At 39.3% G+C, this 27,838-nt stretch overlaps 1 protein-coding gene across 3 annotated transcripts; it reads left to right on the forward strand.

Annotated features, from left to right (window-relative positions):
• Nucleotides 1-27,838, forward strand: mfsd2ab (MFSD2 lysolipid transporter A, lysophospholipid b). Of its 3 annotated transcripts, XM_057827945.1 has the most exons (15): nt 1-164; nt 5,730-5,846; nt 9,261-9,386; nt 10,050-10,174; nt 15,901-16,024; nt 17,298-17,376; nt 17,457-17,626; nt 17,721-17,811; nt 19,867-19,985; nt 20,172-20,255; nt 21,169-21,252; nt 21,366-21,478; nt 21,563-21,706; nt 24,673-24,849; nt 26,358-27,838. In XM_057827945.1, exons 2-15 carry the CDS (start codon nt 5,757-5,759, stop codon nt 26,407-26,409), a joined length of 1,578 nt encoding a protein of 525 aa, XP_057683928.1. In that variant the 5' UTR covers nt 1-164; nt 5,730-5,756; the 3' UTR covers nt 26,410-27,838. The 3 variants fall into 3 exon arrangements, with proteins under 3 accessions (XP_057683928.1, XP_057683929.1, XP_057683927.1); XM_057827946.1 differs by lacking the exon at nt 5,730-5,846; XM_057827944.1 differs by lacking the exon at nt 1-164 and having other exon boundaries at nt 5,567-5,846.

The raw sequence follows: 27,838 nt of genomic DNA on the forward strand, positions 1-27,838 counted from the left end.
GATGCTTGGCCATGATGCTGTAAAGATATTGCTAAGATGATAGATTTGGAGCTGTTCAAGCCTAACTTCTATAAAAACGGAGACAGACTGACAGCTGTTGAAGAATATTCCTGCCAAGATATCGGTTTTTATGTTCATCTAAACAGGCTAAAGTTTCACACTAAGTGAGTATAATTATTGAGAAATTATTTTAATTAAATATACTGTTCAGAAAGTAAGTTTGGAACATTTTTGGTTTGTGGTGTGCCACAAGATTTTTTCTAATCTAAAAACGTGCTGTGACTCAGACAAGGTTGAAAAACACTGGTGTAAGGTACAATTATCTGTGAATCTGTCAGAATCCAAGTTCATTTCTGTGTTGATGAAGATGAGATTATTACTTCAGCTGAGGTTTTGCAATATTTTTTTTGGTGGTTTGTCATGATATTTTTGTAATTTAATATATCCACCTCAGTACAATAAAGATTTGGGAAACACTAGCCCTGAGCTAGTTACAGTGACAAAGTGTTGCAGATCTCGGTTAAGATTCAAATCCAGTATCTTTCTTCTGTGTCTGTTGCAGTTTTGCAGATGTCTTACTTTGGTGCTGAAATTAGTCTAACCAAGTGAGTTTATGTTGACAAACAGTATTTTGAAAGCATTTTAACAAGCCCACAATTTCATAAGCACAGCTGTAAGACCAATTTCACCATTTGACTTCAAAAGAATAATGATTCAAGCATGTTGGCACACATTTATTGATTCGGGGCCTTGTCAGGACATGCAACAGATGAGCATCCAAAATCACAAAACACCACGTCATGTTCTTTTGTGTTTGATGGAGCCATTACAGAGAGTTAATCAATTTATTGCCACCATGTAGGTCGACAAGTTCAAGTCTACTTCTACACTAAACATAAAAAGGAATTAGAATTACAAAGAAGTAAAGTTGTGCACTCATTCAAGTCATGTTACGTTGTTTTACCGCTTGCTTAGCGCTAACACAATTCTAAACGAAATGGTAAAAATGTTAGCATTCATATTTTCATCATCAGAAACCTTTGAGCAACTTATATTTGAACAAAAAGTGTTACAAACAGAGAGAAAATACAGAAATACTCAGAAATATAATTAAATAAGTAATAAAATGATTAAAAAAAAAAAAAATCAGGCTTTTATTTTGGCACGGGAAGAGTAGAACAGGAAGCAAGCACATGTACAGATGCGCCCACCCTACACACACACACAGAGCAGCCGAGTAACAGAGGTGACAGCCTGCGTGCACATTTGTTGCTTGTGAAGCATCCAGAGGCGACGGCTGTATAAACCTTTTTTCTGCTGTTTATTGTGCGTTTTCAATTGTGGTCGAATACTAGGGGCGAGTTTATGTGATTATTTTTGATGATGTGCGGACGCTAACCGATACATGCTAATCGTTTGTTATTGCTGTATCAGAAGCTACTTGGAAATGCAAATTTGAATTGCAGTTATTGAGGATTAGACTGATTTAATTTCATTTTATTTTAGTTTCATTTTGCAAGTGTTGATGTCATGAGCGCTGAAAAAAGTTAGCAAACCACACGGATGTCTGACATTGTCATTTTGCTAGCTAGGACTTAGCTCTTAGGAATTAGGACAGTACAATGAAGTATAAAACATGTTTTTGGTTGTTGTTGTTTTTTTTATTTAGAGGGTGTTTTGAGGTATTTAAAGAGGTCATTCTGATTTACGGGTTACATAGCCAGCGCAGGAACAGAACTCGTTCGTAAACCTGGGACTACCAATAGTTGCGATGATCAGCTTCTGTAGTTTGTTTCTAATTGCAGTGTGACTAAAGTACTGCCTTCTGGTGGATAATAAATCACAAACATAAAAAGGTGCAGTACGATGTCCATTGAGTTATCATGAAGCAGAAATGTATTTCAATTCTCTACATTCGAGTCAATGATGTTACATGATATGTTTTTCAAAAGTACAATACAATAAAGTGATGGTCTTCCGATTAAGATTTGAGTAATACATTTTTTTTTAGTTTCAAGCTTATCACATAACAAATAAGACTTGCAAGACAAGTCGCGCCGGAAGTGGGATTCTGAGGGTTCTGTAGCAACCCCTGGTACTGGGGAGAAAAAAAAGTTTTGGTAGAGTATTTTTGTTAAAAATAAATAAATAAATAAATAAATAAATAAATAAAACGTATTGAAACAATAGCGTATTTAACATTGGGGATTAAATATATATGTTGAAAAAGTTCTTGTTACTAACAGTACACCTGACACTTTGCTTGCTACCGGGTCACATTGAATATGGCGCTATTGGAACGGAAAAATTAACTGTTGAAAGAGGAGGTGGTAACATGGCACAAAAACATTTTTTCCCCTTTACAAAAACAGTGAAATTTCTCAAATTCAATACGAGGTCAAAAATGAAGATGATTATGATGATAGTTCTATTAAACTTAGCTGCAGATTTAGGCCGTGGAGTACAGAAAGGAAATCTTTGGTGTCTTCAAATAGGTAAGATATCCTTGCATTGTAGCCATGTTATTATTTGTTGTTGCTGTTAAGCTTCCGCCACGCAGAGCGCTGTTGGTTATTCGTGTGCAATTGACCAGTGACCTTTTAGTTTTTAAAATGTGTTCATGTGTCATTGCGCCGTCTAGCTGCATTACAATACACGGGTGCTTATATTTTCAATACAAAAACCCTAACATACACTGTAGTTGAAATAGAACGCTGTCTTTGTAGTAGCCAAGTAGTAGTACGTAAACAATCCAGTATGTGTGTGTACTGCCATTGTGCACCACTGAACTGTAAATATACCTCAAGTTGTGATCCCAAAATGCTTGAATATAATTTTGAACTCATTTTAAAACATTACCCTTAAAAATAAATGGCTTACAGATTATTTTCTTTAAAAAAAAAAAAATGTACCGGAGGTGTGGATGTACATTCACATGCAAGACACAAAGGCTAAACTTAGTTCCCCATTGACATACAACGCTGTAGCGCAAGATCCCTTCAATCGTGATGCATCACATCAACACACTTTCTCGACACCTTTAGGTGAGTTTTCCCACTGATATTCTAAATCAGAAGGAAGATAAAGCAAAATTTCTTTTCAAGTGCCTTGACCTAACATGCTCTTGCAGTAAATAAAACCTTATCTAATCTGCACCATGTTAACACATTGATAGGAATAAATTAGTCAAGGTTGAAGTCGTTCTTAATTATTGGGTGCATGTCAACAAACAGATGCATCTTTAAGATAGATAAGGGAATGTATAGTATGTTTGTGCAAAGGGAGGCGGCTGCATAAGGTCAACATTGCACGTTGCAAATTCACGTCTCCCTGATATGCACGCATACAGTAGCGGCCTGTGTGTACTGTACTCAGACGCTGTCAACTTCATGGTATGTATGCGCAGCTAAATTGAGAACTCAGACATGCTCTGCTTCTTAGCCAGAGCTGAGGAGGCTTTGTAAATAAAAAGCCGAAGAAGAAGCCACATGAGAAAAGCTACCAATTTTTCGACCAAGCCTGTGGAATTTTGAGGTTTTTGGACAAATTTAATGTAGTTTTTTTCTTCTTGCAGTCTCTTTGAACTGGTGATGAGAAACATGACTGACCTTGTTTTTATGGGATATCAACGCCATGTTGGACACAGATTTGACAAATATGTTATGCAGATAAACTTCCCTTGGCAAGAAGTTTGCTTTTCACTTGAAAGTAGGGCTGTGATGTATCTTCAATAGGTTGTCGATATGCTTTCACCAAGAATCGATAGATCGTTTTAAAAAGATGTCATTATTTAATAAAGGGAACAACAGGTCGCTACTTAAATTTTCCACTACAAGTGTCTGTTAACTCATTGTCTGCCATTAACGGTGATAGACGTCCAATCCATTTTGACTGGGAGGGCTTGCAGTGATTATTTGATCACTGCTGGCCCCCAGTCAAAATGGATTGGACGTCTAGCATCGTCAATGGCAGCGAAACATGAGCATTCATTATCAGTACTCCCAGTTGATATAGTGTTGCTGTACATATTTACAGATATTTTGCACTAAAATATTGCCATAGTCCCATAGTTTAAAAAACAAACTGTCCACTAAAGTGCAAAAAATGAACATAGTTTATATTTCCATTTAGAAATAGCTTGTTTTTCTCTTTAATATAATTGTATCTAGTGCTTCAACGATTAATCGATTAACTCAAGTAATTCCAATAGAAAAAAGCTTTGAATCAAATTTTGCTGCTTTGAGGATTCGCTTAGAGTGGTGTTGTAATGGTATGTTTTGAAAGCTTTTGCATTTAGTTTTTTTTATTTGGACCGAGAAGGCTACTTGGCAGACGACCGGTTGCTTGTTGCACACCATGTTTGCTGGCCGATGAGCGCCTGTACTCGGACAGCCCCGGGGAGTCTCACGCTCTCGTTTCTGGTTCTCGATTGCGTCGAGACTTCGACCCCCCTCAGCCCTCTTTACGTGCCCGCCTAGTGAGCACTATACTCGGCTTGGGCTCGGGCAGCCATGCGCTCCGACATTGGCTGGTTTGTCCACAGAGAATGCACCATTTTCGGCGTTCATTCCCCATTGCGTCCTCGCCGACCAGCACTGCCTGCCTGGGCCGCAGCAGAACGATGAGCCGAAACATGCTTGCCGCTGGAGGCTGGCCGATCGCTGAAGACAAGTTTTGTATGATTTTTCATTTTCGGTAGGCGGGGAAAAGACTTGGAAAAGCCGCTCGGTTCAGGTTAGCATGTCGCTTAGCTCTCATGCCTCCTGTTTTGTTTACGCGCTTTCATCCGTCTCTGAAGTCGGGGCAGGGAAATGACAAAAGCCGGACTAACTCCGATGGTATAAAATATCGTTAGGGAAGTTTAAGAAGTCTGCAGTTTTTACAATGCATTATGCAGTAATTTAGCCCTGTGGTACAGAATAAATTAATTTTTAATATTTCATATCCCATTTAGCACAAGACTATTATTTTCATGACCATACCATTTGTTTATGAATTGGGGGAAAATACTTAAATAAAAAGGATATCCTGTACAAATATTGCAGTGTAGATATTAAAACAATGATGACATTTTGCTGCTCTCTGTTGCATTTTCCTCATTCTGAATCCTTCCCCCGAAACGGGCTGAATTCTAAATCAGATGAAGTCATTACTCTGCCGAAGTCATCGCTAATGACAGGCGGGGCTAAACGGTAGGTTAAAAGACTCATTTCTTGTCATCTGCGCTTTGCCAAATTGTTGTATATAGTCAAATCGTCTCAAAATCTGATTTTAATTCATATAATAATGCTATTCAATATTTTTTTTATCGTGTCACAGGCACTTTAAGGCTCCATGGCATACATTTATAAGTGATGCTGTTCCTATCCTGTGTAGTTTTTCATCAGTCTCTGCATTAAATTGAGTTACGTGTTTGGCCATGGAACAAATGACACACGTGAGTCAGGGTACCATTATCCACTCGAATTTTTGATCAGACCACGGGAAGGAGATGACAAGCGATCAGCCCACGCGAGTGAGCGGCCGTGCCAGCAGTGACGTAGAAAAGGGGGCGCGGCCAAATGTGGTTCGTTACAAATGGGCGGGGAGCTCTAAAAACGACTACGTCCACCTTATCCGCATCTTCTCACTTTTGCTATCAGATTCCAAGAGATTCACTCGAACTTATCCTCAAGCTTAACCGGAAGATATTTTTCACTGCATTATTTTTTTTGCAATTTTCTGTCAAGATAACGCGACGAAGCAGCTATTCTGATATGGCCAAAGGAGAAGGAGGGGAACAATACTCCAACGCCAGTTTATTGACCAAACCTGGCAACTCCGATGGCATTTCTCTTTCTAGAAAGGTGGGTGCATTTTTAAGTTAAATAGCTAAAGATTTTCGTCGGGTTTGAGTGTAGATAAACCTGTGGAATTTGTATCAAGAGAGGGGGAAAGGACTGAACGTCCATGCTGCCGTCGGATGAATGAACAGAGCACGCCGCCGGTTCAAATTGTCATTTTCAAAAGGGAGTGTCTCATTCATTGAAATGCTACTAGCCTGGTTCACATTGTGATACTTCCACGGCTTGATTTCTAATTCACATGACTTAAAACAATGATTTATCACAAAATACGAAGACTACATCTGCTAATAGTGATGTTACCAAATTCACATTTTAAGGTAACCTCGTGACATTGTTCAAATTGTGCATATCAGTGGAGCAAAAAACAAGACATATATATATTTTTCGTAAAATAGGATTGCAGCTTCATGGTCTACAAGGCCTGTGGGTTCAAACTAGTCGTTACCCGAGTCACCCAGAGCTAAATTTAAGTCTTAAAATGTGACTGTTCTTTTTTTTCTCCCCATGTCTTAGAGTCGAATGTGTCCCGATGTGCTCCCATTCAAATGTAATTTGGCAAATTAAAGGTTGCAATGAGTTTTTTTCCCCCCAAAAAGGAAACTAACTTCTAACCAGATGTTACTTTACCACTCCAGCAACCGCATTTTTGTATCAAATCCGATTCAATCGAATTTAATCAATCTTAATTGGCGGCGAGTGAATGCTGCGTTCAAGTGCTGATTACAAGTGTGCTTTATCGTTAACTATAAATTATTAATTCCAAGCGCAGGTCTCTTAAAATACTGTACTGTGCATTCCTGTAGTAAAATTAGCACACGGACCAGTCATAGGTGGGAGTTCCCTTTTTTTCGTCCTTTTAACCTACTACCTAAGGCGACGTGTCTTTTAGAGTGGTTTGAAGTTCGTGTCATTTTTATCATTTTTTAATTGCATAAGCATGGTTTATTTGAGTATACGTAAATCCGACCTCTTCCCACACCTTAAATAGCTGGTAGACTAAAATACTCACATAGGAAGTAGTTAACAGTGGACTTGACTTAATGAACTGAATTTTGTTTGAACATTTCTATTTTGTGATGTAGACACTACATTAGTCACTCAGAAAGAAATCAGTGTAGAGAAAAAAAAAAAGTGTGCCACAGGTGTCAATTTGTAATGTTTTGTTTTTGGGTGGTTGTGTTACTAAGACAAAAGGGAGGGTTTGTTTAGTTCTATTGTGGTCAAACAAGAGCCCCTATCATTCTGTCTTGCCTATGACGTGCAATAGGAATCAATCAAGTTTAAAGGGTTGAAAATTCTGAACTTCCCCTTTGACATCAGGCTTAATCTTTGAGTTATCGAGGGTTTGATTAATTGGTGGGGTTGATTTCAACAAATTCCGTGTAGTTTGTTATTTGTTAGTTTCGGGGCTCAGGAATGGTTAAGCTGGTGCGATTAAAAAAAAATAACAACATATGCACACATGAAAATCATCGATGATCCATGCAATCAATAGTGTTGGCTATGTTTTCAGGATAAAGTCATTAAAATTTGCAATTGCATGTCAATAATTGCAGTATGAACAGCAACATTTGTAATCCAGAAGCTCTGCAGAGGAGCAGGGCGGAGTGATATCGCATAATTTTTTTTCACCGCTGATTTTTTATGTCGTAGCCAGCAGCAAGTAACCAGTGTATATTGTTCCTCGTTCTCCATAGGGAATTTGTGAAAAATGTCCTTTGCCCATTTCTTCTGTCTGTTTCCCCAGCCTCTAAAAGCACATTTCGCCATGTTGCCGGCGTTCAGACGAATGGATATCCCGGTCGAGCTGATATCCAAAGCGCTACTGAGCATGCGCACGACAGCCACGCCCCTCCAGGGGTGATCACAAGTCAAATATCTTTTGACGTATATGCACGAAAGACTACAATTGATGGTTATTGATGATATTGCGAGATAACAGTGTTACGATGGTAATGTTGTCTGATAAGCAGTAAACATGAGGGTCGCCTGGGTTTTAATAGTGTTTATTGTTAAAGATAGAATATTGACATTATAGCGGGAGCACTGTATCTAAATATTTAGCATAATAATATATCTTTATACTTGTGTCAAAACGTAAAGTAGATTTTTTTCAACATTAAGCTGCTATCAACAACAGGGAGATTTCTTTGACGAAGGAGCGCTAATCGGGAGAACACCGGCCATCAGTTAACTTAGCAGACTGATGCTGCATTTGAGGAAGGAGGGAAGTCAAAGTTTCAAACCTTCGATCTGGAAAAATATCATTGGAACGTCTCCACTATTTGATCGCTTACGAGAAGGCAGGTTTGTTGGAGGTCAAAATATCTTTTGATGGCCAAAATAAAAAAACAACTCGTGGCGATAGCCATCTTTTCTGTTTACATTCGCTTGGAACGCTTTTAGTTTGCAACCGAGCGGGATAAGTCTGACTTCTCACCTTCCATGAGAGCAGCGTGAGCACGAGTGGCCGAAGCACTCCTCTCTATTGTGGTCGTATTACGCATCAAAAAAAAAATAGTTCTGCAGAATGAAATGAATTACGGCAGTTTTGTTTTTTTTATGACATTGTTTTGGAACATTTTGAATTTATTTGACTATGTTGGATCTGTTCGTAGATCTGTATCGTTTTTAATTGGCATGCTAAATTGGCCCCATTGACTCGCGCTAGCTTAGCCACTCCAGAGCCCTGAAACTAACAAATAACTTACAAACTGCAAGGAATTTGTTGAAATTAACTCCACCAACTAATTAAACCCCCGCTAACTCGAAGATTAAGCCTAATGTTAACAATTCTGAACTTCCGCTTTAATACTTCTTTAAACTGGTGTGAGTGGTCACTAATGAGCAGGGGCATCACTTAGGCAGAGTCAAACAACTGTTTTGATTGGTCAACAAGGAGGGTGTGTGGTTGGCCTGGGTCAGAAAGGCTTTTCATTTAAGCTGGCGCGCAGTCCAGACTGTTTGCCAAGGTACCCTCGTCAGGCCCGGGCGTGTAACAACACAGTGTTTTCATTCCCCGGGATTAAGACACAGAGATCCATGTTGTCAGTACAGCAAGTAAAACAAGCTTTTTTTTTCCACACAGTTGACAAGCGCACTTTACAATAGCTTTTAAAAACTTTGGTAATCCAAATCATTCAACATTCTGTGCATTATTCGAAGCAGATTAAAACAGGCGAGACTGAAGCTTACATTTTTGGGAAAAGACGTGGAGAAAGCCAAGGGAAAATGAGTTCATTCCTGTTGCATGGGTGCGTCCCGCTTTGCACTTTTTGCCAGATTTCTGCAACAGCTGCATATCTGATGAAGTAAATGTTTTTTACAGGCTCTCTCTCTTAAAAGCTCATCAACATGCCGGTTGATCAATTGATGCTTATAAAGTTGATTTAACATTTTGTTTTTTTTCCTCAGCACGAGCAGAGGAACAGACTGTCTGTTTGCAACAAGCTATGCTACGCCATTGGTGGAGCGCCCTACCAGATCACAGGATGTGCCTTAGGCTTCTTTTTGCAACTCTATCTGCTGGACGTAGCACAGGTTTGTTTGAGTCCATGGTTTGCACAACACCGGAACCTATATATTTTATCACAAGCAGTCTAACGTGCAGTTATGTAGTGGTTTATTCCTCTAATTAAGCCTTGTGCTATAAAATAGACTTGGCTAATCATTAAAGATAAAAAGTTATCCATTACGCCATCTACTGCAAAATTAAAAGGCTTATACTGTCAACATTAAAAAGCGTGGGTGGGTGGGTGGTGGTAGTCTGTTGGCCTTAATGAGCTTTGACACTAATCTCGTGGTCAAGGCCAATGTGGCAACTCGCGGAGTAAAAAGTCAAAGGCTTCCCAGGGTTCAGTTTTGTATGCCTACAAGATTGTTGTCAGACTCTATTGTACGGCCCAGCGTGGTGCAGTTTGTACAGTAAGGAGCGGTACATTCTTTCTGCCGGGCTTATATGGCGCACCAAGGAGGCAAGCTGCAAAACGACACCGTTTGTCCCTATGCCTGCCAAGTGCTTACAGACTCTGCTGACATCTCAATGGTATAAAGCTGCCCTTCTTATGATTACAATAAATTGGGGAGAGCTAAAGCCACAGACTAAGTATAGTTTAGCGGTTGTCACAGAGCACCCTAATCTAAAACAGAAAACATTTTGTATGCAAAGTGCCGTCTTTTTGACATTGACTTCCCTTTTGCCAGCTGGATCCATTCTACGCCTCAATCATATTGTTCGTGGGCCGAGCATGGGATGCGATAACGGATCCCACAGTGGGCTTCCTGGTCTCCCGGAGTCCCTGGACGCGTATTGGACGCATGATGCCTTGGTATGTTCTTTACATCTTACATCATAAGAATTTTGAAAGGATGTGCAAACCAGTGTTGTTTTTGGCAGCCGTTTCAATTTTCGTGTTAAGTCTTTTGGACGAAAATACTTATTAGTCTTAGTCATATTTTAGTTATTTCAAAATGTGTTTGTTTTTGTCTAGGTTTAGCCAACGAAAACTCGGACAAATTTCGTCTAGTTTTTGTCGACAATTCTCAAAATGTTTTCGTCTATGAACTTCAAAAGTTTCAGTCTATGAATAAATAAATGGATAAAAGGTTCCCAACAGTTTCGAATGAACATTGACAGATGAGCACATAATTGTAGAGTCTACAAGGACATCTTCATGATGATAATTCACACGCAGCAGGAAAACGGTACATTATTTGCAATTAATTTAACTCACCTGGACGCCACGAACTGTATGTAAAAAGTTTTCCAAGAGTTTAAGAAGACACTCATCGAGTCACTGCACTTAATGCGAATGCTAAGACTATGCTAGTGCTACAAGTTAGTTTAGTGTGTGATTATCACTCAGCACAGAACTATAAAGGTTAACGCAACATGGCATAGCCAAGATAAGAAAACAAAACTTACCAAGCAGTACATGACATATGTTTCACAAAAGGAGCCTCAAATTGGCACACGCTTACTAATCGGCTGACGAAAACTAGGGCAAATTTTCATCTCGTTCTTGTCTCGTCAGATGACAACTGGCATCCATCTCGTTATGTTTTAGTCGCCCAAGACACATTTTACCTCGTCATCGTGAAGTCATTGTCATGAAAAAAATGTTCGTTGAAGAAACATTTTCGTTATCATCATCGTTGACGAAAACAACAATGGTTCCAACTTTCGTGATTTGGCCTGGGCCCTTGCACACACAGATTGCCTCTAATCTCCAAATAGATGTTACTACAGGTCACAGTCATGCTATTAGTGCATCACAACTTACTCATTGAATTCATAATTGCCAGTGGCATCTTTGCTATTAAAACATATAAACAGTTGAAACACAGTCATGTCATGCGGAAGACAGAGGCCTTCTGCAGGTGTTGAGTATTTTTTGACAGTTGCCTTCAGCTGGATGATGGTAAATATAACCCCCATCTGTTACTTTGTGAATGCATTTTCACACACTCCCTGCAGCAACAAGTGCTTTTCCCCTCCTTCCAGCTTCTTTGACGTCCCTTGATAAATAGACAGTGTTCAGATTTTGCTTGTCTAATTTAAAGCCTGCTAGCGGCCGTGATTCAAACCCACTTTTATTACGAAGGTAGCCATAACCTGCTCTTTTGTTACAGCTATGTACTATATAGCGGTGCTAAAGCTATTTACCATAATTTTCGCACTATAAGTCGCACCTGGCCCACCAAATTTGTCACCAAAACGACATTTGTACATAGATAGGCCGCAATAGACTATAAGCCGCGGCTATCGTCACTGTATTATGGGATATTTACACCAAAAAATATTACCGGTAACTAGTGCTGCAACAATTAATCGATTAACTCGAGTCATTGGATTAGAAAAAATATTTGAGTTACATTTTGCTGCTTCGAGTTTTCGTTTAAACAAAGTAGCGTTGTAGTGGTTTGTTTTGAAAGTGTTTGCATCTAGTTTTATTGATTTGGGTGGATACACTGACTTCGAGTGGCAACAGTGAATATATATGTATATATATATATATATGTGTGTATATATATGTGTATATATGTATATATATATATATATGTGTGTATATATATATGTGTATATATGTATATATATATGTATATATGATTCATTTCGTTTTTGTTAAAGCTAATGTTTTTTTTAATGCAGTCATAATTTAGTTTATAGGTATATTTAGCCTTTTTTTGTGGGAATATGTGTTTGAAGGATTTGTTGAAAGCATTGTTAAAATGTTAGCATTTTAGAGCATTTAAGCTAGCAGACTTTTGCTATGTAAGTTAGCCAATTGCTCTTTTGTTGTACTTAGCTCCTTATTTTTTACCTGTACCGTTTGAGGCTCAGTTCAGATATTTTAATTTTCATATTCCTTATCTGATTACTTGATTATTCGAACTGGCTAGTTCATCGATTAATCGACTACTAAAATAATCGATTGCTGCAGCCCTACCGGTAACACTTTATTTGATAGCGGCATCATACGACTGTCATTCGACCAAATTAACCACCATGAAACTTTAAACCAATTAGCTGCATTTGGCCATCACTGCTCACTTGGGGGAGACGGTCAACCTCTGCTGGCATCTGCTGTCAACACTGTTGTTGTCCAGCATGCCTCCTAACAGGCATTGCAGGGCTACATATGTAAATAACAATCCAAATTCATGTTCTGTGCTCATTATTTCTTCAGTTACTGTTCCAGTTGTTTCATTAATTGCTGGTCATTGTATTTGGTAACAGTTTATTTGACAGTGCCGCAATAAGACTGGTCATTAGACAATTATAATTATGACATGACACTGTCATGACTCATGAGCATTAATGAATGCTTATAACAGATGTAATTTAGTGTCATCCGGCAAATTATCTCACATTTTAATGGATATAAATGATCTGAGATGGACATAAATGGAGTTAGTGACATAATTTGCTGGATGACACTTAATGTCATCTGTCATAAGCATTCAGTTTTGCCCATGATCGTGTCATGTCATAATTGTGACGGTCTTATGACGCCGCTATCAAATAAAGTGTTACCTGTTAACCCAAATTAGACGCACTGGACTATAAGCCGCAGGATTCAAAATGAAGGAAAAAAGTAGCGGTTTATAGTCCGAAAATTACGGTAGTTCACTGAGGCTGCCTGGAAAATGTCTCAACGCGGCGAGTACCTCATTGAGCTGAGCTGAAGGGCTGTATGACAGTTATGCAAGTTTAGCTTTAAGTGTCAGAGGGGGTGGCTGCCAGGTTGCTGTCATCACCGACGTGAACGGGAATGGGGTGACTATCCTTTTTCGCAAGGAGGTGAAGTTGCGTCAGTGGGTTGACAGGTTTTGAGACCATCTCACCCAGATAGTAGATGAAATCTTACCTCTTGCATTAAAAATTGAATCAATGGACAAAACGTTTTGAGATTCCCTTTTCGTGACTATAACATATGGGGTAAATATGTGAAAACTGCTATGTTACATTTAATATATGAACGTCTTATGACTGAATTTTGGGGTCATCTAAGTCCAATTTGGGTACTTGAACATGTTCTGTCAGGTTATGCATAGCTATATGGGATGTGGGTCACTTGAAATGTGCACGAGAGGAAAAAAGTCTGTTAAAGGAATTAAACTGGAAACAGCACTTGACCTGCATTGTAAATGTTTCCTTAGGATAATAGCCATTTTTCAGTTCAGGAAAAAGGTTTGTCCGTCAGTGATGCCATTTCCAGCCAGACATTTTCTCAAGAAATAGGGTCACTTTCCTTTGCATTTCCCATGAATGGGCGTGGAGGAATTGCCGGTATGCTTGGAACCACTGAGGCCACGTCACTTGATAAATACGTGGATAGAGAAAGAGCAGCGGAAGCAGTGTAGTCAGCCACCACGTCTTCCTTGTGAGGTGCGTAGAGGGGGAGGGTAGACTAGTGTGCTCAGCTTCTGATTGGTCCAGCCCACAACACACCATCAGTTTCAGCCAATGAGAGCCTAGCTGTTGAGGCCTCGGATGTTTTTTTTTTCTCCCCACAGTCACACAAGAAGGTTACTTTAGTTCAAGTCAAGTGCCTTATCACTGCAGAATGTTATAGTGTTGCCAAGTACCTAAAAGTGTGATTCACTTGTGATAGGCCGACACCAGAGGGGAGAATAATGAATAAATGTAATATGAAAAATATATTTACTTGCTCCTTCAAACACAAATATTTTCTTTTTGTCATGAGATTTCTTCTGTACTTCCACGCTTTAGTACCATACAAGCCATTTAATAGGAGGCCACGTGCGTACCAAATAAAACATTTAATAGTCGCTCAAGAGTCATGTGGTGACGGGGTCAGCTGCTTTGACCCGCTCCCCACTTCATCATCCTCTCTCAAGAGTACAGTTAATCACATCATACGCACGGGAGAGGGGATGCTTAATGCAGTGGAAACCACCCCTCAATGGGATGAATTTACATCTGGCTGGTTAATTTAAAAGCAGAAGTGGTTAAGATGCCAGCTTTGTTTTTTTCCCAAATAGCAGCCGTCCCACTAAGAGCTTCCGTGTACTAGTTACTGGTAGTCAGCAGGTGTGTCACTGTACTTCAGGTATATTTTGTTGTAAGATGCAACGATCATTAATGCTTGTTAAGAAGCCTGTCCTTCACGCGTAGGTGTTTAAACATACAGTGAGCCCTTGTTTTTCGCGATTAATGGGGACCAGATAAATGGAAAACCGTGAAGTACCCCCCCCCAAAAAAAGAAAATTGTAATTAATGTATTTATTCAGATTTAGCATTGAAAGAGATCCATACAAGAAATCTTTTTTCACTTTTTCCCCCCAAAAGTATAATTAAAAAAAAAAAAAAAAAAAAAAAAACTTTTGTGTCTATCAATAAATGGTTTTTAAGCACTTCAAATGTATTAATTATGATAAGTTTTAAACATGTTACTGTCCCACCAAATTGTTTTTTGATAAAGTAGAAAAATGCTTGTCTTAATTAAATGCTTCATTGAGTGAGTCCACTCAAATCCGCTCAAGCTGCTCACTTACACACAATGAGTTGCCACAGCAACTGTTTAACAAGTTAAACGATGATTGACACATGCGGTGCTTTGAAGCTTCAAGGCATTTATGGCAACATCAAACCTTAACGTCTGTCAATCATTGTTAACTTTAAAAGCAACTCCAGTGCACTGCCTGACCAACAGTGCAGTGAGACGAAGTGATTGGCCCGGGACGGCTCATCTGTATTATTATTATTTTTTTTTAGTTGAAAGAAAATCCGCGATGGACTGAGGGTACGAAGTTTGAAGTGCGCGGTAGCGAGGGATCACTATACTACAGTGGTCAGCTGAAGAATGATAAGGTTCCCGGAGGAATATTGTAATTTCAAAAATAATGTCGTGTTATAGTATTTACGTTCAGTCTTGTATTTGACAGAATTTTCCATCTGGTTAGTGTTCATGTGTGAGCGAGCACTCCCTTTTCCATCACCCCCAGACAACTATGCTGAAATATGTATATACAGTTCTTTGTAATTGTCGTCATCAGCCAGACACAAGAGTGTTGGCTGCTGAATAACCATTTCATGTCTGTGACACAACTCTCAAACCTCCTCACGTGATGGAGCATTTCCAGGCCACGTCAAGGATGTCCTGATTCTGGGGTAGTTATTTGAAGGTGTGGTTTCCTTTTGATATCGCGCACGAGCAGGACATGCTGCTCAGCGTGCCATCAGGATTCGAATGCATTAATGAAATGACCAAAAGAATCCGACCTCTCCGGTTCAACTTCAACTTCAGGTGTAGATACTGTATGTTACAGGTTAGAGCAAGGTGACTCATTCTATAAATTAGCTCTGCTTGAAGCTCAGAGATGCATCAAAAACAAACCGCACTACTTAGAACTTGGCAATGCATGAATGAAAAATGGCATATGAATGGTTTGTCTTACGCAATGATCCCCCCCTTGTCCTCATTAAGGCTTGCTTATTTGTTGTAGCACGTGTGTCACGCATTGAGAGGTTCACGTTTTAATCCACGGTGTCTTTTTTTTTTTTTTTTTTTTTCCTTCCTCTGTGCAGGATCTTGCTCTCGACTCCTCTGGCTGTGCTCTCCTACTTCCTAATTTGGTACGTGCCCCCCTTTGAGGACGGCAAAGTCATCTGGTACCTTTTCTTCTACTGTCTGTTCCAGAGCCTGCAAACCGTGAGTTTGAGTCACACACCTCGAGGTTTCTTGTCCACGTGCAACCACAGCATTTCTATGAAAATTATTTTTGGCGTGCTACCTATTCAGATCATTCAATTGAACAGGGTTCTCATTTAAAAGTTAAGTTCAATGTCATAAATGCTGTTTAATTACATAAATATTGATTTCAGAATATAATTTTGGCTAACTTACGTAGCAAAAAGTCCACTAGCTTAAATGCTATAAAATGCAAATTTTTTGTTGTCGTTTTAAAAATAAAAAATAAAAAAAAACAATGCTCTTAACAAATGGCGAAAACACATATTAACATAAAACACGGCTAAATTTACCCATGAACTAAATGATGAATGCATTAAAAAAAAACGTTAGCGCAAACAAAAACTTGGCTTATGTTGGTCTTAACAGGGAGCTGCTGGATTCAGCCATATGAAATGAGTTGTCGTATTCACTGTGGCCACTAGCAGTGTATCCACCCAAATCAATAAAACTAAATGCAAACACTTACATAGCAAAAAGTCCGCTAGCTTAAATGCTATAAAATGCTTACTTTTTTTTATTTTAAACAATGTGCTTAACAAATGGTTAAAACACATATTCACATAAAGAATGGCTAAATTTACCAATGAAATAAATTATGAATGCATTAAAAAAAAAAAACGTTAGCTCAAACAAAAACTTGGCTTATGTCGGTCTTAACAGGGAGCTGCTGGATTCAGCCATGTGAAATGAGTTGTCGTATTCACTGTGGCCACTAGCAGTGTATACATCCAAATCAATAAAACTAAATGCAAACTTACATAGCAAAAAGTCCCCTAGCTCAAATGCTACAAAATGCTAACTTTTTTTTTTTTTTTTTGAACAATGCTCTTAACAAATGGTTTAAACACATATTCACATATGTTATATATTATGTTATCCTTAACAGGGAGCTGCTGGATTCAGCCATGTGAAATGAGTTATGTCGTATTCACTGTAGCCACTAGAGGGCAGTGTATCCACCCAAAGCAATAAAACTAAATGCAAACACTTTCAAAGCAAACGATTACAACGCCACTTGAATCCAATGAATACTCGAAGCAGCACAATTAAATTTGAATCTTTTTTTCTAATCGAATTACTTGAGTTAATAGATTAATCTTTGCAGCACTACAAATTTTAAATATCATACATTGGAAAATGTTAATTCTCATCACTTTATTAGGGAAAAAAATGAATGGAAAAAGGTTGAGCATTTAAATGATTTTGCCATCATGTTCCGTGTCTATTTCAGTGTTTTCATGTGCCGTATTCCGCCCTCACCATGTTCATCAGCTCGGAGCAGAAAGAAAGGGACTCCGCTACAGCTTACAGTGAGCACCATTGTTTCATTAATAGGCTTTCTAAGGATAGAAGAACTCTTAATAAACGTCTTTGTTCGTCTCTCAATCAGGGATGACTGTGGAGGTTCTGGGCACTGTCGTCGGTACAGCCATCCAGGGTCAGATTGTCGGCATGGCTAATGCACCGTGCGTCCCGGGCCCTGGTGAAATTTTGGCCAATTTAAGCAACTCCACCGCGGGCCTAAATGCGACAGACCACGTCATTTCGCTGGAGCATACAGTACGTAATGTTAGAATTCAACTTTAGGAAGGACAAATGGCATTTTTTTTTTTTTTTTTTTTTTTGGCTCAATTCGTCCTGTTTTTCTTGACAGAGAGCTGCCTACATGATCGCCTCTGGTGTCATCTGCACAATCTATGTCCTCTGCGCCATTGTTCTGTTTTTTGGTGTGAGGGAGCAAAAAGGTAAGATTTAGTGAGAGGAAAAATATATGTATTTTTTGACTACTGTATAAGCCGCTACTTCTTTCCCTCATTTGGAATCCTGCAGCTTATAGTCCAGTGCTGCTTATTAATAGGTAACATTTTATTTGACAGCATCGTCATAAGACTGTCATGAGACCGCCATAATTATGACTTGACACTGTCATGGGCATTAATGAACGCTTATGACAGATGTTATTAAGTGTCATCTGGCAAATTTTGTCACTAACTCCATTTATATCCAGCTCGGATCTTTCACATTTATTCAAAAGTGAGATAATTTGCCGATGACACCAAATGACATCTGTCATAAGCATTCATTAATGCTCATGACAGTGTCGTGTCATAATTATGAGCTACTTATGACAGTCTTATGATGCAGATGTCAAATAAAGTGTTACCGGTTAATCTCTTTTCGTGTAAATATGCCATAATACAGTGAGGGACAGCTGCGGCTTATAGTCCGGTGCGGCTTATCAATGAACAAATGCCGCTTTTGTGTCAAATTTGGTGGGTGACTGCTTATAGTTAGGTGCGCCTTTATAGTCCGAAAATTACAATATATGTCCAGTGGTACCTCTACTTAAGAACGTCTCCACATACAGAATATTCAGGTTAAAACACGCCTCAAGGGGAAAATATTGCCTCTTGTTACGAAAGAAATTTCAAGATAAGAAAGGCAAAAATACAGAATGTAACATACTTATAGCTGCTCTCCCATTGGCTATTGCCTAGCATCCATTTGGCTAAGCGGGACCTCTACTGTATGTGTATATTCCAGCGTCTTCTTCATTCATCCCTCATGTTCCGACAGATTTACATGAGTGCATTAACTTTTTATTCGTTACTCTATTCTTGGTTTTTTACATGATGCAGAACTCTGATTTTAGGTTTATTGTGCAATAATCTAATTGTAACATGTATTTTTTACATGTTTTAAGGCGTTTTTATGCATTATAAAATATTTACGTCTGATTTTTGGGGGGCTTGGAACGTATTAGGGCTTTTATATAGAAAACTCATCTCTACTTAAAGCAATTTCAGGTTACGAAACTACCTACTTCCAGAACCAATTAATTTCATAAGTAGAGGTACCACTGTATATACTGTATTATGGGTGTGACAAAATATCGAAATGGTGATGTATTGTGATCCCAAAAGGTTATCGATATGCTCATGCCAGGAATAGCAATATCGTTTTAAAAAGGTGTCAAAGTTTAAAAAAAATAAATAAATAAAATAAGGCCCCAACAAGTTGCCACCCAGATCTTCACCATAATAGTACCTCTACGGCTGCCACTGACGGCGCTCGACACCCAATCCATTAAGATCGGGAAGGGCGAAGGAACGTTTGTTCGTTCGAGACCAGAGCGTTCACAGTCAATCTTCCCAATTTTCGGGGCATTTACAGGTCACTTCCTGTTGAGTTTGAGTCACTACCAATTCATTTCAGGGTCATTTCGTCTTCTGTAACCCAAAATATAAAGGAAGTGACCTTGAAATGCCCCAAAATTAACAGGAAGTGACTGCAAAATCGACAGTTAATGACCTGAAATGGCCCAAAATTACCTCTCTCCATGCCATTGGCTGCCACTGATGGCCATAGAGGTGGGATGGGCCCGTTTGAAGTGGGAGGGGTTCATTCGCTGCCGCCTTCCAGTTCAAATGGATTGGTTGTCTACTAGTGATAAACCTATAGCAGAAGGATGAAAATGGTTTGTTTTTCTGTTTATTATTGTGTAGAATATTTTCCTGACCAATGTATCGATAATCATTGTATCGTCATGTCATGACATCGTTATCGTGAGCCTTGTATCGCAAATCGTATCATATCGTGAGGTACCAAGAGGTTCCCACTCCTAATATACGGTATGTGTATATTCTAATATTTTTTTTAATACAGTTGTTGTACTTCATACACGCGCATCTCTTCATTCTTACTCCAAGCTGTATATTATAAGTGTGACTTGGCTTTAAGTATATTAGGAGTCTTATGACCAGAGATGAGACTGTTTTGTTTTTTTCTCGCCTTTACAGAGTCCAGCCGTCCCAAATCGGAGCCGTTGTCATTCTTGCAGGGCATCAAGCTGGTGATGGGACATGGGCCTTATGCCAAACTGGTCATGGTCTTCCTCTTCACTTCATTAGCATTCATGGTACGCAAAAAATAATGTAAAATATCATGTAATGCTGCATCCTTTGCATCGTAATGACATTCTGGGGCTTTGTTTTTTGCCGTGTATAAAAATGTTAAAAATCAATGTCGCTTTTTAAGAACAGGTTTCTGTTTGTCTTTATTCTTCTCAAGCCTTTTTAGTAACATTTATTTTTAAATTCGGCAGCTCCTGGAAGGCAACTTTGCTCTGTTCTGCAGCTACACCCTGGGATTCCGAAATGACTTCCAGAATATTCTGTTGGTGATCATGGTGAGTTTAAACACTCACACACACACACACACACACACACACACACACACACACACACACACACACACACACACACACACACACACACACACACACACACACACACATTACATAGCAGCAGGTGTCATTGCAGGTAGGCCGTTGCCATAACGATCTTCCTCGGACTTGCCTCTAAAGGTCTCGCACATAATTTGTGTGCAGTCACAAAGCGGGTCTGTTTTCTATCAGAGCGCCACTGTGTTCTCACTGTCCATTACCATATTGTGTGAACCAGGCCTGAATGCCATCTTATTCCCACAGATAGACAATTGGCCTCTGCAGCCCTCGCTTCCTGCTCCAAAAAACTGAATTTAATCCGCACGAATCAGTCACTTTTTGATGAAACCGTACGAATCCGCTGGAGAAGGCAGACTTGGCCAAAAGCAGGGGAGAAGTACAGGTTAACAGGTTTTAGCAGATTACGCCGTTTGATCCTTTACTTCATGGTGAGGATTACGAAGCCGACGAGGAATTTATTTAGCGAGATGACTTTATTTGCTAATAAAAACTGAGTGCGGGAGAGCAATTGTTAAGTAGACGTCACTGCTGAGATGAAAAGTAAATACAGTGCTGAGCCCAAAGGAAATTGAAAATGTAGGAGATAAAATGACAATGGTGTTTTTCCAAGGGTTTTGTGGTTGTTACACGATGCGGTCGCTCAGTTTCAAACGATGCGGCCCCTGTGGAATTCACGCAATATCCTCACACACATGGAAGAGGAAAAATTGTCAGAGCGTTCATTGTGTCAGTGTTACGTAATATCACACAGGCTCTTACCTTGTTGCTTCTGCCGTATTGTATTGAGATCTTTTCACGTGCATTGATGTGGAATGTGTTAGATAACAAACGTGTAAATATGCCCCTTCTCTTACAGCTTTCAGCCACTCTCACCATCCCCTTCTGGCAGTGGTTCCTTACCAAATTTGGGAAGAAGACTGCAGTCTATGTCGGCACTTTGGTAAGTTTTTAAACAGAAATAAGTGCTTCAGCCTCATAAACACAGTTCTCAAATGTTAAAAACCAAGAAAACAGAATTTGGACTGAATGAATGTGTTTTTTTTCTCCTTTCAGTCTGTAGTTCCCTTCATGATCCTGGTAGTGTGCGTGAAGAGCAACCTCATTGTCACCTACGTTGTCTCCTTTGCTGCCGGGGTGAGCGTAGCAGCCGCCTTCCTGCTGCCTTGGTAAGATCCCCACCTTCCGCTCTTTTCCTCCCATCAACACCAATATCCTGTATGTCTGATTCAAAACACTCTTTTGTTCCTTAGGTCAATGCTACCCGACGTTGTTGACGACTTCCAGGTGCAAAACCCTGAAGCCACTGGCCATGAGGCTCTCTTCTACTCATTTTACGTCTTCTTCACCAAGTTCGCCTCTGGTGTCTCACTTGGGATCTCTACTCTTAGTTTAGAGTAAGCACGTCAATCTATTTAAACTCATTTGAAATTTTTAACTCGATGACACTGACACTGTACAATACATGAGCATTTGCTCGATACGATGCCACTAGATGGTGGTATTGCTCTTTAAACACCTTCATTTCTCCTATTCTGTAAAATATTTTTCCAATTGTGAAAAAAAGATAGCTAACTTTAAAGCAACTCAAGGTAACTTTTCAACCTTTATAAAAAATATTTTCGTAACATTTCTAATAATATGTCAACAGACAACGACTGTAATTTTCTGACTATAAGGCGCACCTGACTATAAGCTGCCATCCACTAAATTTGACACAAAAACGGCATTTATCTAAAGATAAGCTGCACTGGACTATAAGCCTCAGCTGTCATGTCTGTATTATGGGATATTTACACTAAGAAATATTTACCGCTAACACTTTGTTTGACAGCGGCATCATACGACTGTCATAAGACCAAATGAATAGCCATAAAGCTTTGAACCAATTGGCTGCAAAACTTCATTGCTTCAAGAAGCTTCATTTGGCCATCACTGCTCCCTTAGGGTAGACAGTCAACCTCTGCTGCTACCTTCTGTCAAAACTGTTGTCGTCCAACATGCCTCCTAGCATGCATTGCGGCGCTACAGATGTAAATAACAATCAAAATTCATGTTCTGTGCTCATTTCTTCAGTTACTGTTCCAGTTGTTTCATTAATTGCTAGTTATAGTATTTGGTAAGACTTTATTTGACAGTGGCTCATGAGACTGTCATTAGATAATCATAATTGTGACATGGCGCATGAGCATTAACGAATGCTTATGACAGATGTCATTTTGTGTTTTTCGGCAAATTATATATCACTTTTGAATGCAAATAAAAGATCCGAGCTGGACATAGAGATAGTGACGTAATTTGCCGGATGACACTTAATGACATCTGTCATTAGTATTCAGTAATGCCCAGGATAGTGTCATGTCATAATTATGACTGTCCTATGACAATCTTATGACACCATTGTCAGAAAAAGTGTTACCTATTAACCCAAATAAATCAACACATAAGCCGCACTGGACGATAAGCTGTAGAATTCAAAAGAAAGGATAAAAGTAGCGGCTTATAGTCTGAAATTTATGGTAGTGTAATGATGCCTCTTTTATATCTTGAGGGGGTCTGTATTGCTTTCACCGCCAGTAATTAAATTTGAGGGGGTGGCAGGAACCCTGTCACACACACAAAAAAAAAAAAAAAATATATACACACAAATGTGCTCACTGCTTTACGGCATACGTCACTTCCCCCTTTCCCCATTCATTATAAAGACTGAAGTCGATGCGAACGCTTTTATGCGAATTCTGCAAAGATGGCAGCGCAACAAAAGAGACAAAAAGTTTTGTCTGAGGAGAAAAAAAAAAAAGAAGGCTACCAGGATATGCTGGGATTTAAACGGGCAGCCCTTGTATGTGAAAACAATTTCCCGGGTCACCGAGTCGCGTCCTAGTATAATGTCTGGGACTTTCCTGGGAAGCGGTGTGCATAAAAGCAGGCTTTAAATTCACGGGTCACAGCACAATGGCTGATGACGTAAATATAATGGGGGGCCGATTGTCACTTCCTCTTTCTTCGCAGTAAGAAGAAAAGCGGGAAACATCGCAATTATCAACATATCAAGCTGGAAATAGCTAAATTAAACTGAAAACATAACAAAATTAAATTGCTTCTGGATCATGGAGCCGAGGAAGAGAGTCCATCGTCCATCTTTGGAAATTTGTGGTTTATTTTTTTGCCGATGTTAGGATCCGCAACTGCGGAAACAAGGTTTACCTCAAAGCAGAAGACAACTGAGGGATCCGTTCAAGGGTTTATTAAATGCAAACAAAAATCACGCGATCTTGGAAAAGGGGGAATAACACAATGGGTCCGTGACAGTAGGTCAAGTGGGATCAATGATACTAACTTATGCGGTAAGCAAAAAGCCAGTAAGACAAAAAAACAGATACACTAAAGTACCAGCACAACGTAAGGGATTTTTAAAAGAAGGGCAGGAGACGAACAAGCTAGCAAATGCACGAAATTGGAGAGTACAAGGTTTTGAATAGCGGCCAGCAAGTTAATATCTCGGCACGCTTCTCTTAGGTCGCCTGAACTTAAATACAGTCTTGATGATCTTGAATTGGCTGTAGTTACGACGTCGGGAACGCTCCCACAACCAGCTCTTTAACAAAACCCGATCTGACCAACAGAATGTGACAGCCGATGCCGACCAAAAATAATGTAATGTTATAAAATCGTGCCAGCAGCCCTCGCCACACAGAGAGTGCCAGTGGGCAACACCGGACAAGTCTGTGAAAGTCTCCAACTCGCGTCATTCTCGGGATATCTCTCCATGCGTGAAATTAATGACGCGAGTAAATCCTGCGTCACCTTACACGGGACTTTACCGGTATATGTGTGTGAAAGGGGCTTAAGCCATACAGTTGCTAACAGTCATGTGCTATTGTTTAGCCACAGCTAGATTCATTACCTTTTTACTATTCATCCTTTACACAGCCGCTGGAAACAGAAGTGTTATTTAATTCATCTGCAGGCGACCAGGAGATTAATTTTTGATGGCATGATGAATTTACAACATTGTGCGGGTGTACGCTGCTCCTCGTGAGAACCGCAGTCTCCTTTAGGCAAAACACTACCGCTTTTGTCCACCGGCGTCGCTAAAATCGACCCAAACTGAAATGTTACCAAGTGTTTAAGATTCCATGTCATTATTTCTTGGGGCGCGTATCAAGTTTTTTTTTTTTTTTTTTTTCCCATCCTGCTTCCTAAAAGCATGACACTGAAGTTAATCCAAATCTAACGAATCTCACATCAAAGTAGGAGATTATATTTTTTACTTTAATGGGATTCCAGTGGAGTACTGTCATGCTTCTATCACAAGACTGCGTCTTAACCTTTTAGCCCTGTTTTTTTTTTTTTTTTCCAGTTTTGCCGGCTACATCTCTCGAGGGTGCTCCCAACCGTCTGAAGTGGACATCACGCTGAAGGTGCTGGTCTCTGCTGCCCCTATCCTCCTGATCATGATTGGTCTGATCATCCTTTACACTTACCCTATCGATGAGGAGAGGAGGCAAGGCAACAGGAAACTCCTACAGGAGCAAAGGTACAACTTAAAAGAAATGGAGTGATACCTCGTTTTTCGTGGTTAATAGGGACCAGAACCTGCAGCGATAAGCATTTTTTTCTGTGTGTGTGTGTTCAATGTATTTAATCAGATTTAGCATTGGAAAGAGATGCATGTTTTTTCACTTTTTTCCAAAATTAAAAACAATTAAAAAAAAAGAAAAGAAAAAAAACCTATATATATGTATATACAGTGGTACCTCGACACACGATTTTTTTCGACATCCGACGTAAAATTTGACTCACCACTTGTTTCTACATCCAACGACATGCTCAAAATACGATTCGATTTATGACAGCGCCGCCGTTTCTTTGTTTTCCCGCAAGACTGAGGCACGGCGGATTTTCTTGTTGGTTCCAAGAATGTTAGTGCAGGTGTTGAACAAAGGAAAAAGGTGAGGCTTACCAATGAAATGAAGATAGGAATGATAGAAAAATATGAGCGTGGTGCGTGCGACTGTGAACTGGCTCAACGGCCCTCCTCCGACCTCCGTTCGCCAGTCTTTATAAGTTAAGGTGACAATTATTATTGTGGTAACATCGCCAAAAAATCGCCAGCTTCATCAGGTTTTTAATCATTGATTTCAGAACTTGTGCAACACAACATGCCTATTGTACGTCGCAGCTGAACAAAATGAAAGTTAAAATCTGTCAAATCAGCCACGCGGTGCGTTCAGGTACACCATGCAAAAATCCTCCATATTAGAACCTGATTCGTTACATTATTACAGGTATTATTATTATTATTATTACTACTATTATTCTCAATTTTTATTAATAATGTATTTGTTTTGCTCTGTGTAATTGCCATTTGTAATAGTACCAGCAGTATTTACTGAGGATTTAGTGTAGTTTTTTTGGGCTGAGGAACGAATTAATGGAATTATAATGTATTCTTATGGGAAAATCCTGCTAGACATAAGATCATTTCGACTTACAAAGTCCCGGAACGAATTAACTTCGTATGTAGAGGTAGTCTATATTATTTATATATATATTTTAAAAAAGTTTTTAAGCACTTCAAATTTAATAATATAAATAATGCTCTAAACTTGTTACTATCCCACAAAATGCAAGTCTTTATTAAAAGCTTCATTGAGTGAGTCCACTCAAATCCACTCAAGCTGCTCACTTCCACAGAGTTGCCACAGCAGTTGTTTATAAGTTAAACGATGACTGACGCATGCGGTGCTTTGAAGTTTTGGCTTCCGAGCGTCTCCGGCAAGATCAAACTTAACAAGTCAGTGCACTGACCAAGAAAAGCGGCAGGAGCGAGAGTGAGGAACTACGTGATTGGATCGGGACAACTTCTATAAAATACTGCATTTATTTATTTTGTAATTTTAGAAAAATGCGCGATGGACTTAGGGCGCAAAGTTTGAAGTAGCGAGGGATCACTGTATATTTGTATAGTGTTGCAGACAGAGGTCAAATTTGATCCTTAACATCAATTTGTACAATCTCTCCCCCCCCCCCCCCCCATCACAGGGAAGAGGCGGAATCCGAAACGGACTCAACCGAACTCGCCAACATGATCTAGCGTGTTTTTTTTACCTACCCACCAATCAAGATGAGAGCCTGGCATTTTGCACTTGGCGGGACCAATCGACTTTGGCCCGTTTTACCTGACACACTGCCTTGTCCAGGCAACGCTCTTGCTGCTGCTGCTGCTATTTCCCTTCAAGAGGCTACGAAACATGCCCATGCAACCTGTTATTTACACGCCGGTTTCCTTGGTCGGTCAGACCTTTTTGTATTGCTAAAATCTACTTTTGTGACTTTGCTCCTTGATTGAGAGTGCACAAAAAGCCTGTTGAATCTTTTTTTTTTTTTTTTTTCTATTTCTTCTTTTTTTGTTTTAATTCCAATGACTTCTAGCACTACGCTACCAACCTGAAACTTGAACGAACAGCGTCTGTGCCTTAGCTCAGTTCAGTAGCTAAAAAAAAAAAAAAAAGACCAACTGACACTTCATTTCAAGGATTATGTCCTTGAGTCACTGGCCGGTATACGTTTTATTTGTCCTGACGGCCTGATTGTTCTCAACTCAATCCATAGGCAAACCATTAACTTTTTAAGGGCTTGTTTTTGTTCCGTGCCATTAAAATAACCACTACAACACAACTGCTACTATTTACTGAGTGAAAGGCATATAATTATTTCCCATGACTGAACGCTGAGCTAAAAGGCGATGACAGCCAGTACCCAAATGTGATCGAGTTATTTAAATATTTATTAGTTTTTGATTTTACAGTTCGGACAACTGATGAGTCTTGCAGTATTTAAAAACTACTTAAGGCTGCAATTGATATAAAGTTAAATCTACGTTCTCCTGCTATGTTAATACGTCGCTTGCACGTCTGTCTTGAGCGGTAAAGAAAGAATGCATGCAATTGTGGAAAAAATTACGATGGGAATGTGAGTTTTATATGTACATACGCGTATGTTTTGCAGTATATACTGCTGTTTTGTGATCTTCATTCATATCCATCGATATGGAATATGTACATACAGCATCCTATGTTATACATATATCTAAAACATGCTCCCGACAACAGGGGTGTCTAAGTGAAGTTTATGATGTTTTGTCCACTTAAGAAGAAAACAATTGACATGAGGATCCTTACATCATTTGTAGAGGATTCTGTACATTGTGCCATTTTGTCTCAGCGAAGTGTAACCTTTGTACATCCTGTAAATGTGTTTTGTTTTTTTGGAGAGGAACTGCAATTGAACTTTTCTTCCTATGTTCTCGTGAGGCTGTGAGCCAAAAGTGTGGACTTTTTTTTCCCTGAAACTGACACATGCCTTGTGTACATGCCTCCTGTGTGCATATGTAAATAGTGTATGTAAACTTGTAAATACCTTTCATATTTGTGATTGGAAGTGAGTTGGTGTACCTATACTGTAGATTATTTAAGAAGAAAAAAAAAATGATTGAAAACAATAAAAAGTAATGGAAAATTCAA

This window comes from Corythoichthys intestinalis, chromosome 22, assembly GCF_030265065.1.
Source record: "Corythoichthys intestinalis isolate RoL2023-P3 chromosome 22, ASM3026506v1, whole genome shotgun sequence".
Taxonomy (NCBI): domain Eukaryota; kingdom Metazoa; phylum Chordata; class Actinopteri; order Syngnathiformes; family Syngnathidae; genus Corythoichthys; species Corythoichthys intestinalis.

Coding starts and splice junctions, on each gene's coding strand:
- mfsd2ab (XM_057827945.1), top strand. CDS start 5,757: ATGGCCAAAGGAGAAGGAGGGGAACAATACTCCAACGCCAGTTTATTG. Junction 5,847..9,260: donor GCATTTCTCTTTCTAGAAAG/GTGGGTGCATTT, acceptor TTTTTTCCTCAG/CACGAGCAGAGGAACAGACT. Junction 10,175..15,900: donor ATTGGACGCATGATGCCTTG/GTATGTTCTTTA, acceptor TCCTCTGTGCAG/GATCTTGCTCTCGACTCCTC.